Source organism: Raphanus sativus, chromosome 4 (genome assembly GCF_000801105.2).
Source record: "Raphanus sativus cultivar WK10039 chromosome 4, ASM80110v3, whole genome shotgun sequence".
Taxonomy (NCBI): Eukaryota; Viridiplantae; Streptophyta; class Magnoliopsida; order Brassicales; family Brassicaceae; genus Raphanus; species Raphanus sativus.
This window is the reverse complement of record NC_079514.1, coordinates 4861811-4876067: the sequence shown is the minus strand read 5'-3', so window position 1 is coordinate 4876067 and position 14257 is coordinate 4861811. Positions and strand designations below refer to the sequence as shown.

Here is a 14257-nt window from a genome sequence, read left to right as displayed (position 1 = left end):
ATTCAAGAACATCACCAGCTCATCTTTTATTTGAGGTTGGATGTGATTTACGATTAATGTACGGAAGTTTTTTTTTTTTTTTTCTAAAATTTGGATGTGCGGAAGTTTCAATATTTATAATTAAAAACAAGTTCTACGTATATACAGAAGTTTCAGTATTTGTAATCCTTCCATTTTATATTTTGTCACATAATTATTTCATTTTTTAATGAAATTTCAAATTTATTAATCCTTTTTCGCGAAATGGCATTTACAAAAAAGAATCATATGAATGCTGTAGCTACTTTCCTATGAAATGTGTAAACTAGATAAAACAATAAACTGTGGCATAAAACCCTTCTACGAGGTATGTGAAAATCATTTCATTAAGTTGCAAGTAATGTAAAAGTTTCTGGCAATTTTATATGTGTATAATATCAAAGCTCGTACATACATGTATGTATTATATATGGACGCGTATTAGCCTATTTGATTATTTCAATTAGGACAAAGATTTCCCACTCAGAATGTTTTAGTAAATCTTATATTGTACAATTTGCTCTCTCTCTCTCTCTCTCTCTCTTCTCTCTCTCTCTCTCTCTCTCTCTCTCTCTCTCTCTCTCTCTCTCTCTCTCTCTCTCTCTCTCTCTCTCTCTCTCTCTCTCTCTCTCTCTCTCTCTCTCCTCTACCATAAAGCAGATGTGATCCGACAAGCACACAAAGAAGTTCCTCATTCAAAAAAGATTTCTCAGCCATCAAAATTTCCTTTCTCTTCATCCAACGAAAACTAACTTTTTCTTCTTCTTTCAAATCTAAGTAGAATTAAACTAAGGAAAGAAAATACCAGGTTTGTTTCTGCTCATCTGAGGAAGCTCATCTATGGATACGGCTCAGTGGCCACAGGTATACACAAACATATACATATATATTATCTATGCATATATCCACACCCTTATTACTCTACTATGTATGTGTTGGTATAGATTGGATCATTTGATTCATCTTAGGCTCAGTACCTGACACTAACCTAGAGTTCAAAGGTTTTGGATCTTCTTTTTATGTTTCTCTTTTCTTTTCATACATATTAAACATATGTTTTCTCACTTTACCCTTTATCAATTTGCTTTTTTTTTTCTTTTTATGTTTTTGGTTAAAGGCAGCCTTTGTCAAATTTCCCAATCATTTATATCTTCATGAAAAATCATTTACTCGTTCATAATGAAACATATAAGTTAATTATGCCTTCACATATATAATATGCTTCTGTGCTAATGGTTGGAAGAATTGATTTTTGTGATTTTGATGATCAGGAGATTGTAGTGAAGCCCTTGGATCAAATAGTAACAAACACATGTCCAAACCCGCAACCGTCCCAGCCGCAGCAGCCACCACCCGCTGGGGCGGCATGTGGAGCGGAGAGGAAGGCAAGGCCAGAAAAGGACCAAGCTATAAACTGTCCAAGATGTAACTCAACCAATACAAAGTTTTGTTACTATAACAATTATAGCTTGACGCAGCCAAGATTCTTCTGCAAAGGTTGTAGACGGTATTGGACCGAAGGCGGTTCGCTTAGGAATATCCCTGTTGGTGGTGGCTCAAGAAAGAACAAGAGATCTCACTCTTCTTCAATTTCTTCATCTGACATAAGTAACAACCACTCGGTTTCTACACAACCAGCTAAAAAGAAGCATCACTCTGATCAACATCACCACCACCTCGTGAGCATGTCTCAACAAGGGTTGACCGGTCAAAACCCTAAATTCCTTGAGACGACTCAACAAGATCTCAATTTAGGTTTTCCACCAGACCGGTTGATCAGGACCAACTTCACTGACCTCATCCACAACACTGGGAACAACAACAAGAGCACCAACAATACAGTGATTAGTTCTTCATTTTCTGCCACGTCAGCTATGGCAACTTCCCCTCTGGATTTCATAAGAAACAACAATAGTAATAATGGGAATTCTTCATTTATGGGTTTTCCAGTTCATACTCAAGATCCAACATCTGTAGGGTTTTCGATGCAAGATCATTACAAGCCTTGTAACTCAAGCACCACACTGCTAGGGTTTTCATTGGATCATCATCGTAATAATGATTTCCCCGGAGGATTTCTAGGAGGAGCGGGTGGTGATGATGTGAATGGAAGGCCCTTGTTTCCTTTTGAGGATTTGAAACTGCCAGTTTCTTCTTCGTCAGCAACAAGTAATGTCGACATTAATGATCATCAGAAACGAGTTAGTGGTGGTGATGCAGCTGCTACTTCTGGTGGGTATTGGACTGGGATGTTGAGTGGTGGATCATGGTGTTAATTGTTCTCAGTTTGATGATGAAATTAGTAGTATCATAATGCTATTTATTTAATTAATTAATATTATTTTCATTTCACTTTGAACCTTCTCATTGGTGGTTTTTTTTCTTTTTTATTAATTTTGGGTTAATTTGGATTTAAGGATATTATTGGAGGTGCATACATATTGAATGACTATATTTTTTTTAGTTTCGTTATGGCTCGCTAACACAGGTTATAAATGATACATTGGTTGGTCTTCTGATGTTCCTTCTCTTGTTTGTTCTACTCTGTCAAGCTTTGTCTACTAATAAATTTAGACGTGATACACAAATGTGTGCGAAATGTTTTTGTGTATATATAGTGTTTTGTGTAACTAATTATCTGCAGCAGCATGGTATGTTTTGTTTGTTATGGTCGCGAAACGCATGGATTGTATTAAGTCACAGACCCGGTGCATATATATAGAAAAATCAAGAGAGATTAAATTAAAAGAGACAGGTAAGCTCTGATGACTTTCACATGATCCACACTAAATACACTTAAATTATTATTTATTGCCACAGACTGGTTAAAGCCCTACCACCCCCAATTAATTAATAAAAAAAATTCCATTTAATTTCCATCTAAATTTGATTAATTTTTTTTGAAACAATCCCATCTAAATTCAATTAGTGGTTCGTTCCTGACCACAAACAATTGATGGGGTTTGTTTACAATAACTAGGTAAGCTACCTAATTAACCTGATGCGTTTTGATTATGAGTATGTTTGGAAAATGTTTATGTCATGGACTTGTTCTAAATTGCTTTGGTTAGGAAAACAATTTGAAATTAAGATCAAGTATGTGTTTGGCTTTCAATGTGTTAGACTACTTAGACAGGAGGCATTCTCTTAAAAAGAAAACAAATTGAAAATGAAGAGAGGGAAGAAGAATATTGTGAAAAGACAAGTCATAAGTCTAAGGATTAAAGAGGGTGGTATCCACCAAACATTCTCCTTGAAATCTGTGTATTTGAAATTATACATCCCACCATGGTTTCAAACTTTCTTTTTTTTTTTGATCAACTGGATTCAAACTTTCAACTTCATCAATCCAGATCTTGACCATTGCTGTTCTTTGTTTTTTTTAACTTATTCAATATTTATAATTGCTTACGCTGAAAGCAGATTAAACTATGTTAAAATTGGTTGATAAAATTGTATTAGATTAAAATTTTTAAAATTTAGGTTATGATTATATGGTTGAGTTAGAGTAAACTAAAGTGGGTGAAAAAATATTTCAGCAATTTTACTCTACTTTCATCCAATCAAAAGGAATATGATTTCACCTCTTTTACTATAAAAAGTGAAAAACATTAAAAGTAGAGTAAATCTCACTTCAACTATTAATGAGATGAAAAAGTTTCCTTCAATTTTGTTATTTTTACCCCTCTCATTTTATCATATTTTTCACCATTTTATTTTACCTGATAACCAATCATATTTTAAGTATATTAAGGCATTTTCATTTTCACTCCATATTTTACTTCATTTATAATATAAACGGAATGAGATATGGACTAGTGAACAAAAAAAATAAAAGCATTACTCCATTTATAAAGTAATGTTTTTATTTTATGTTCATTACTCCATTTTCTATTCCACTTATTCTATAAATTGAGTAAAGTATGGAGTGGGATAGAAAATTCTCTTAAAACATTGATAAACATAGACATCAAAAAATTTAGTTACCGCCGCGAGCGACTGAGTTACAAAAAACATCTTCAATAGAGGTGCTGTAGAACAACTTTATTTGTAAAATTTTAATATTGAGGTTTTAATTTAATTTAAATTAATATTTCAATATAGTTGAATTATTAGATTAATTTTAAATTATTTTTAAATATAAAACCACATTTGTAAAGAAAAGTTTTTAAAGTATTTAATTTTAGATATTTTTACCTATGCTCTTATTTTTCTCATTTTTTCTTTAGTCAAATTGTTAAGATATTCATAGAGTATCTATCAATAGTCATGTTTTAAGATCATATGTAGATGATTTCTAGACAAATTTCTCGACATAAAAAAATATTAAAAAGACAATAGAAAAATGATATAGGAAAGAAGTCATGTGAGAAGGAAGAATCGATTGTTGCCATAGAAATATTAGATAAAACGTAAGAGACTAACTATACACATCAACTTTTAACTGATGCATATATTTCTTTTATGATTAAATTTTAATTGTAAAACGAAATTACTATAAATATTGATATAATAACATCTAGGTACTCTTTGTGAGAGACTAATCACTAATGATGTTCTAAGTTGGCCACTGTATAAAGAAAGAGGAAAAGAATCCTACCATCGTTTAATAATTTTGTCTGTGAAATTGACAATGACTCGACCTTAAGAACATACTTCTACACTAAGTTTCTAAATTCGGTGTGTTGGTGTTGAAGTATGGATGTGATCTTTCGGATAAGTTCTAGTGGAGAATGAAACAAACATTTATCTATTTTTAATTAAATATATAGCAAGTTAATTAAGCTTGCTCGCGAATTGTAGCTCAACAACTTCGAATCATAAGCCCACGTCGGCACGTCCATAAAGCTTTCTTAAACATTTTAGTTTTGGCCTAAATTCCGTACTTTTTATCGTAACGAAATCTTCTCTACAAAGTTGTTCTGAAATTCATTAAAGCATCTAACACATTTGGCCAATTTCTTTATATTTTTAGCATTGCTAAGAACTAGTGAAAGAGGTTTTGTTTATTGGAGATATCAATTTAATTAAGTAGATGTCAAGTTTAGTTCTAAGTTTTAACTAATTGTATTTATGTCGCACTCTTAGACACATTTTGAATGTTTAAATAACTGTATTGTCGCCTAATTGAAAGTTTGTTTTTGAACAAAATTGAAAGTTTATAACTGTAGATTTGCATGTCTAAATATATTTCGAAAGTAGAAATCAAGTTGTTAGGCAAGTGGAGTATTATAATTTATAAGATGATAGATGGACCATGACATGTAATGTACACATTGCATTAGGTAGAAGAATCTACAATAAAAGAGAATTATAGATTCCACATCATGGAATGATAATAGCTAAGCGACAATTTTGGTAACTATGAATTTATGTCTGATCGAACATGATACTCAAAAATTAAAATAACAAAATTATTTATAATAACATGGTTGATGGTTACGTGATAGACATAGACATGATAAATTAGAAAGAAGCGCAAAAAGAAACCTTCTTGAATTCTGACCGAACCCATTCTACCTTTTCTATTTTAGACAGGTTACGTTCTAGTTATGACCACGTATAATAACAGAAAAATGACTTATACACGCTTCAAAGCATAGCCCAAACGTAAACAAAATTTATAAAAACAGATGTATCTAGAAAAACAAAGATGGTCAAATCAAGAACAAACAAATGCTTATAGTCATTCTCATGCCCGTCGACTACATCTACTGGCCAAGTTTCAACTTTGAACTTATGTCTGAATGAATTAATTTTGGTCAATTAATCCACACAGTAATGAAGCAAGACCCTCTCCTGGTGTTGACACATCAGATTTTTAGATTCATATTAGAGTGACATGTCAATAAATGAAAAAACTTTTTAAACCACTCAGAACATTTTGTTTCTCCACCTCAGAAATCTTTCTACGCTCTCTTCTTCGACATTGTCGCTCTCGTGCAATCAGAAACTTCATTCAATCTCCCCTTTTTCAATTTGACCTTCTTCGATCTATCGGTTCCATAACCTTCGCTTTGATTTATCAAGGCCGACGACGATCGGTTGATTTCATAGCGAAATCAACACAACTCCTCCTCTCGCATCTATACTCAGAACAGAAGAGCAACGTTCACAACTCGATCTATACTCACAACTCCTCCTCTTTCTTCCTCTCGCATCTATGGTTCTTCTCGATAGAGGCAATCTAAAAGAGAAAGTCTCAACCTTTTTTTATTCTGTTTTGCTTTGCCTCTGATTTGCTTTTGCTTTTGTCTGTTTGTAGTTATCAAATACGCTTATATGTTCTTTAAAAATGTATCTCTATATATTGATTTATGCGTGCTAATGTTTCCCAGGATCTGTCCAGTGTCGTGGAGCAATTCAAACTCGGTTCTCTGTACCAGGAAGGAAACAAACGGGTCTTACCTATTTCCGTGCAGATGAAATCCCAATCTAGGCTTTGGTACGTACGACAGAACTTGGTCTACCCATTATCTTCGTTTAAGTTCTGAATCAGAAAGGAAGAGATGTGTTGCATAGACAGTGATGATGGGTTTTGATGTCTAGATTTCCTATCCCATTTGATTTTGCAGGGCATAAGGAGAAAGCGTACACGGTGCTACTGACATGGATGAAGAGATTAGTGGTTGAGGCAAGAGACAGTGTTGTGTCCTATATAGTTGCTTAGTGCAAGCTGCAGAAAAAAAAAAAGAAATGATATCCTATGGTGTGAAGAAGATAGTGAGAGGTCCGGACCTTTGTTTGCTTACTAAGGTATGTTTTCCTCATGAGCTCTTTAAGTTTTGAAACCACACCCATGTCAGTGTCTTAAAAGAATGGTGATTTTCAAATAGACATAATACATAGCAAAGACAAGAAAAACATAAATATTAATAAAGTAGGTGTTGCATTATGTTTCTAATAAAAAAAATAAAGCAAATGTAGAAATAGAAACCTACAAGATGAGACTGTGCCTAATCTTGATTTACACATAATTCATATAATCAATGAAACATAATATTTCTTTGTAGATTAAGTAGCAGTCACATACTTCGTCAAACTGTCCAACAACTCATTCATCACCAACTTCAATTTGAGAGAGTAGCATTTCATAACCACGGTAATCCCTTACACTCATCTCTAGAACAACTCGACTGCAATTTTCTAGGCATTGCCAAACAGCTTCAAATTTGGATGTTCTGCTCCCTTTTTTCTTGGGATATCTCAGAACAGCCTTTAATCCTTCAATGTTTTTCTTTGTCGAAAGTTTGCAGCTTGCAAAGAGAGGAAGCGAAGATAGCAGTTTGGAACAAAATGCACAAGGTTTGGGACACTTGTGAGGATGAAAGTAGAACCTGCCATTAGAAAACTCGGTCCTCCTTCACTTATATGAAAACTCCCATAAACCAATCAAACCATGATGATTGTACTGTTTTTTTCTTTTGCTTGAATCACATGTGAAGCTGGAGAAGAAGAAATGACCATTACTGGATAAGATCTTTTACAAGCTTCAAACAACCAAGTCGAGAGGTCAGGTGGAGTTCAGTATTCAGTGATCATCAACGAGAACAAAAGTTTTGACTATAGATCCCTGCAATAAAACAGTAGCACAATATATATATACCAATAGCTACAACTCAAAAAGTTGAGAAATGAGATTCATGACATAGTGATTGGTGTCACGGAAGTTATTGAGAAACCAGAATTTAACTCTCATATATAGTTCCAGTTGGTTCTAAACGTCTGCACCAAAACCTGTAAAGTAGACAAAGGATAAAAAAAATCATGGGTTGTTTTTTTAAGCTTGGGCTGAGTAGTGACGGATGCTTATGGTTTGATCAGAGATGCGTGTATTGTTTTATACGAAAGTTATAAAATGAGATATGATGATGGTTAAATATTATCCTCGGGTCATCTAAAAAATAGACTGCACATTTAAAGTGATGAAAAGAAACAAGATCAACAATTAAGAATATAAAGGGATCTTGAACAATCTCCAAATCAAAAAGATATGAATTTTCTTTCACTTTGTTAAGGTTTTTTTTTTTTGAAAAGGCCATTCTATTGTTAAGAAAAAATAATGCACATTTGAATTCTTTGAAACTAACAAAAAAGTTAGAATTGTGTATTAGATCAGACATGTCAACACTATTGAGCCTCTCTTCTCTCTGTTATAATAAAATTAGAGAATGATTTTAGCTATAAAAAAACTCTTCTAGAAAAAGTTTTCGTAAAGAATGCCCTTTATTAAAAAAAAAAGTTTTCATAAACACTACATTTTTAGAAAGATACCAAAATCTAACAAAAAGTAATGTCAAAAATAATAACTACTATACAATAATATTTGTCATGCTATTAAATCACATCAAATTTCACCAATTTATTCTCTAACATTTTAGTATTTAGTAACAAGCGAATACACAAATGTAGAAATTACAATATATGTTAGATTGTAAATATAAGAATAAGAAAACTTATAATTGATATTGATGTACTTATTTATTTTCAAAATATTTTTAAAATTATATTAAATTTTTAAAAAAATTAAAAAAACTGCAGCATCGCTCGGATAATTACCTAGATTTTGATTTCAAAATCTTTCTTAATCATTTAATTAAGTATTTTTTCGTTGTGAACGACAATTATAAACAGAAATCAGGAGTTATCTAACTCCAACAAATATTGTCTATATAAACTAACAATAAGTATTTCAATAAGATGTATATACTCTTATTATATACTAAATTTAAATGTTTACAAAGAAACGTTATGATTTGATCTTAAGATATATACGTCACATTAAGAAATGATATTTATTCAAAATCACACAGAAAAGAACACATAATTTAGAGAAAAAAATATCCGATTTGAATTTTTCTATTAGGCCTCAAAATTATTTTATGGGATATCATTTTTTATGTTTTAATATAAATTAAACCAAAAATTTTACTCCTTAGAATATAATATTTAATTATTTTCTTTTATGAAAACAATCACATTGTTAACAAACACAACGAAGAATTACTATTTTTAAAACTACATAAAATGTAAAAATAAAACCAAAGTTAGGAGTGCATTGTCTTACTAGATATGCATGGCTTCTAATATATATACATATTCATCATTTTTTATTATAGTTTATTATTTCATTGCTAACAAAATAAATTTTATATGTTTAGTAACATTTTCTAGAATTGTAACTTCTCAAAATGTAGAAATATTTGTTATAAAATATTCAGGTTTAATGATATATATATATAGATCATTTTTCTCAAATCTGTAAGATATAATATTTCAACAATATTTATTAATTTTATAATATTTAAAAATATAAGTATAAAATGATTTTAACAAAATTCAACCGCGGCGTAGCGCGGGAAATATCCTAGTAATCAATCAAAGATTAGTTACAACATAAGATAATCAAACTTTAATGATTGGTGGCAGATTTGCAAATATCATCTCCTCGGTAAAAGCCCAAATCCATATTGGGCCGGCCCTTTGAAAATCAAACGATCTCTTTTGCTAACTACGATATTTATTTAAACAAATCAAGCCTTTTTCAACGGATGCAAGAAAAAGCGAGAGAAAATTATTTGACTTTGGTTTCTTCTGTAACACGTCTCCTGAGGCCCGAGAATACGCTTCGTCTCCAGGGGGTGGCGACTGCTGCTTCCGACTCGGCTCACTTGTCCTACTCCACAAAGTGCTAGAAGATAGTACACCTCTGTCTAGGGTTGAAGCAGAGAGGAAAGAAGAAACAAGGCTTGGGACAGAGAGCAGAGCGAGAAGCTTGGGCACAAATATTTGACAGAGGTCCAGAACATTATGGCCCAGGACGGGCTCATTCCTGCATCCAGGTTGTGAGTTCGAACCCTGTTCTAGGAAACTAAGTCATGATTTCTGAACACCAACACGGATATGGGCCTATGCTTTAGGGCCCATTTGCATACCTGGAGAGAGGGTCTATCTGTGGACTGCACCTCCCCTTGGGGATTAGTCTGGGCCCTTCCATAGGCCCGGGATACCCAGGTTAATCAAAAAAAAAAAAAAATATTTGACAGAGCACTGCCATTGGAGCAGAGCTGGGAAAGCTTGGCTTCTCAGGGAATAGTTTCGGTGTCTCAAAGCGTCTTGATATTGCGTTTGCGTCTATCGCATTGGACTTCTGTTTCTTATTTTTGTAAACCATCTTCAAGTTCAGCTCATATGTAGAAGAAACAATTTTAAGTCTTGGAAAACTTTTTTGATGTATTCAGTGGCAAGTGGCAGACCCAAGAAAAAAAAATTGTGGGGTCAAAAAGGCTTTAAGATGTCATTGAGGATACTCGAACCCCGCCTCTGTGGGTTCATTCCAACACCATCTAATCATTACACCACAAATAATAACCAAAACAGTTTGAAAATTAAATTTTTGTTATTATTTATGGTGTCAGCTGACACCATAAGTCAAGAAGTAGGTCTGTCACTAGATGTATTTATTATATATTACTTGGGTTTAAGTATAATTTTTTTTTATCTTTGATTGTATTTGCTTAAGAACACTTCTGATAGTTATAACTTATAAATCATGAAAGTTTCTAAACCCTACATTTCTGATATATTTTTTTTTCCTTTTTTAGTATATTGTTATGTCAGTAATAGAAAGTAGAGGGCACTTTTTTGGGGGATCTTTTGTGTATTGTATAATTTGTAAATGCAATATGATTGATGTACTTGATAGAACCGTATTTTATAAACTACGGATTACTGAATATTGTAAAAAATAAAAAATGATAATACTATACCAAAGAGTAAGAAAAGGATGATACAACTGCAGAGGCGAGATATTATCTCTTTCCTTAACTCAAAATACGTCCCGTAGTGCGACGGTTCGATAACGTAATGAGTCCCAGGATACAACTGCAAACAATCTTCTGAATTTGCGTCACTCTATCAGAAGCCTGGCGAAACTAATTTTGTGTTGTACTCTCAGACACAAAAATAAATAAAATAAAACATCACTATAACATGGAGGAATTGTATTTGTTGTTGGTTTTCAAGTGTGTCTCACTCTATTATTTTCTAAATGGCTCACAAGCCTTTATATAGAAAATACAAAACATCACATTATGCTTTTGAGAAGCCATAACATACAAGAGAATAATGGAGTCTTAAAGTCAAAAAATCAATATTGTCATTAAGAAAATTTAATTCCTTTTGACTCAATTTTTAATGACTTAGCAATAAAGAATATATTATATATTTGACCAAATCAAACATAAATAATATTTCTTTTAATTTGGGTTTGCATTTTATGTTTATACAAACATAAAGATAGTCATGAATAAGTAATGGACATAATATCCAACTAACAAATTCAAACCCAAATATCCAATATATGACATTTGCTAATTTTTAATATTTAGGCAAACTCATTTGGCACTTCCATTTCTCATTCAAAACCAACTCTGATTTTGACATACGAGTACACTACTTCATAGTGTCAAACATTCGGTTATTCCGACGAACGTCTTCGTCCCGAAACATACCGAAAAATGGTCTTAAACCATTTCGTCAAAAACGAGTTCCAACAATCCCCCACATGAATAGAAATGCTTCTAGACACTAGACGACTCGACAGACTTGACTTCCTAGACAAGACTCAATAAGACTCAACTACGGACTTTTGAGAGTACAAACGAGAAATTCACTGCATGATGAGTTGGTAGCAATTTTTCAGCCTTGAACCAGTCATTGTTAATAGCTATCGGATTTACTCGGCCAGGAGGTGGCCATGATGTCTTGAACCTCCCGGGCTTTGGTGTAAACCTAGACAATAGCCAAAACACAGTTTCATTCTCTCACAAAACCAATTTCTCTATTGTGTTCATTTTGGCCGTGAACATTCCTGGTAATCATGAGTGAACTTTAGAGAATATAGCCATTTTATTCTCCTAGAAACGGCCCCATTTCACACCCACAAGGTGATTTGCCATTAGTTTTGTTTAGAGGAGTATCATGTACTACTCCATTCATATCTCAAAACAATTGGCACAAATCATTAAAAGCAAATGCTTATCCTCTATTCCTTACATGTAGCACTGTTTAATCATCCTAGGAACTGGGTATAGACCGAAGTCTTACAGTGCTTTGGGCAGATTTAGTTTGACTTAGTTGTCTCCTTGAACCTATTTCTTGGGATCTCCAATCTGATAAGTAGAGTTACCGCCAAACCTCATCTTAGTTCATAGGCTAAACCCATTCCTCTTGATGATATTACAATTTGATCTCATGACACACCTTTAATATAAGGATCCTAGGTTGTCATCACAAAGAACATAATCTCTTGAGATTAGTCGAGATCAATTGTTTAATGATTTTTGTCATCTTTTTTTTTTCCTCAAGATACAATTAACCATTATACATAAAACTCAGTGTATGACACTAGTTTTTTTTTTTTAAATTCATAGTTTGATAACTATCACTAAGTTCATTTGACATCTTGCCAATGACTTTATATGGTAAGCAAAGCTTCCCCCACATTTCTTGAGATAGCTCAAAACCATGCATATTTACATTTAACATCTCTTAAGAGTTTAGAAAGTTAATCTACAACTCCTTTAGATTTAAATGAATAATAAAAAACAATTTCAAAAATTGCTACAACTTCCTTTAAAATGTATTTCATTCTCGGAAAATCACATTTTAGATACAACTATTTTCATAGTTCTCTCAAGTTGATTTATAACTCTATGATTTGAATTTTTCCAAAACATATTTTTGCTTTTAGCAAATATACATATCATTACATGATATTTTTCTACCATAAAAACCACAATTTTCTATGATTATTCTCAACCATATTGACTTTAGAACTACAATACATATGTCAGTTTCAGTCATATTGGTCTGAAAATTCTCACTGGTTTTGCATGGTCAACCTTTTTAAAAAAATGCATTTAAGCATTGACGAAATACAAATGTTTTGATCAATATCAACAAACATTTTATTTCTTATGGCAAACGATTTATATGTGGCAGACCTCTCCCAAATTTTATTTGGGGCGTCGACTCACAAAATTCATTTCCATTCATATAACATGATCCCTTAAGAATCAAAATGTTATTTATAACTATGGTTTCACCATATTTGAAACTTGAATTTCTTCTTATTTTCTCATGGTCAACATACTTAATAACTAAATTAAGTTATCCCAAAATCTGAAAGAAGAAAACAAAAACGTTAAATCATTCTTGATAATTAAAGCAATTAATTATCTTAACCAAGTCAATGCAATAACACATTTTGACCAATTAAAAAAAACGTTTTAACTTGATGGAGATCCTTTTGCATCAAAACAAAAACAAGATATCATTAGTGCATATAATGAGAAAAAATGAATTTTTATCCCCATAGAAATCATCAACAAAAATAATCTGATGGAGTGGACAGATTTTTTTATCACCATGAAATCTCCAATTCCTGTTTTCATGACAAAACACTTCACAAAATAATCAGTTTTGTTAGTATAATAATACAAACAAAAAATTTACTAGAAAGATTATTTTGAAATAATCTTATAGATCTGATTCCGGCATCTTTTTCCAAAGATCAATCAACCTGTTCTTACAAAAAAAATATTCTTTTTACAATAATCAGTCCGGTTAGTGCAAAGCAATAAACGGATATTTTGAGTTAAGACTGATAGAACCGTATTTTATAAACTACGGATTACTGAATATTGTAAAAAATAAAAAATGATAATACTATACCAAAGAGTAAGAAAAGGATGATACAACTGCAGAGGCGAGATATTATCTCTTTCCTTAACTCAAAATACGTCCCGTAGTGCGACGGTTCGATAACGTAATGAGTCCCAGGATACAACTGCAAACAATCTTCTGAATTTGCGTCACTCTATCAGAAGCCTGGCGAAACTAATTTTGTGTTGTACTCTCAGACACAAAAATAAATAAAATAAAACATCACTATAACATGGAGGAATTGTATTTGTTGTTGGTTTTCAAGTGTGTCTCACTCTATTATTTTCTAAATGGCTCACAAGCCTTTATATAGAAAATACAAAACATCACATTATGCTTTTGAGAAGCCATAACATACAAGAGAATAATGGAGTCTTAAAGTCAAAAAATCAATATTGTCATTAAGAAAATTTAATTCCTTTTGACTCAATTTTTAATGACTTAGCAATAAAGAATATATTATATATTTGACCAAATCAAACATAAATAATATTTCTTTTAATTTGGGTTT

General features: G+C 32.2%; 1 protein-coding gene and 1 long non-coding RNA gene across 2 annotated transcripts; both read left to right on the top strand.

Moving 5' to 3' along the window:
- The first annotated feature begins 649 nt into the window (after positions 1 to 649).
- LOC108853665 (dof zinc finger protein DOF4.6) lies at positions 650 to 2542 on the top strand. The gene is made up of 2 exons (XM_018627083.2): positions 650 to 882; positions 1290 to 2542. Exons 1-2 carry the CDS (start codon positions 859 to 861, stop codon positions 2292 to 2294), a joined length of 1029 nt encoding a protein of 342 aa, XP_018482585.1. The 5' UTR covers positions 650 to 858; the 3' UTR covers positions 2295 to 2542.
- A 3369-nt stretch (positions 2543 to 5911) lies between these two features.
- Positions 5912 to 7716, top strand: LOC130510775 (uncharacterized). Its single transcript, XR_008944521.1, has 4 exons — positions 5912 to 6463; positions 6594 to 6774; positions 7032 to 7120; positions 7268 to 7716. It is a non-coding gene; the product is annotated as an uncharacterized LOC130510775 (long non-coding RNA).
- The last annotated feature ends 6541 nt before the right edge of the window (positions 7717 to 14257 follow it).

Excerpts from the sequence above, each read along its gene's own strand:
- LOC108853665 (XM_018627083.2), top strand. The coding sequence starts at position 859 with ATGGATACGGCTCAGTGGCCACAG. Across the intron at positions 883-1,289 it reads ATACGGCTCAGTGGCCACAG|GAGATTGTAGTGAAGCCCTT; the intron begins GTATACACAAAC and ends TTTGATGATCAG.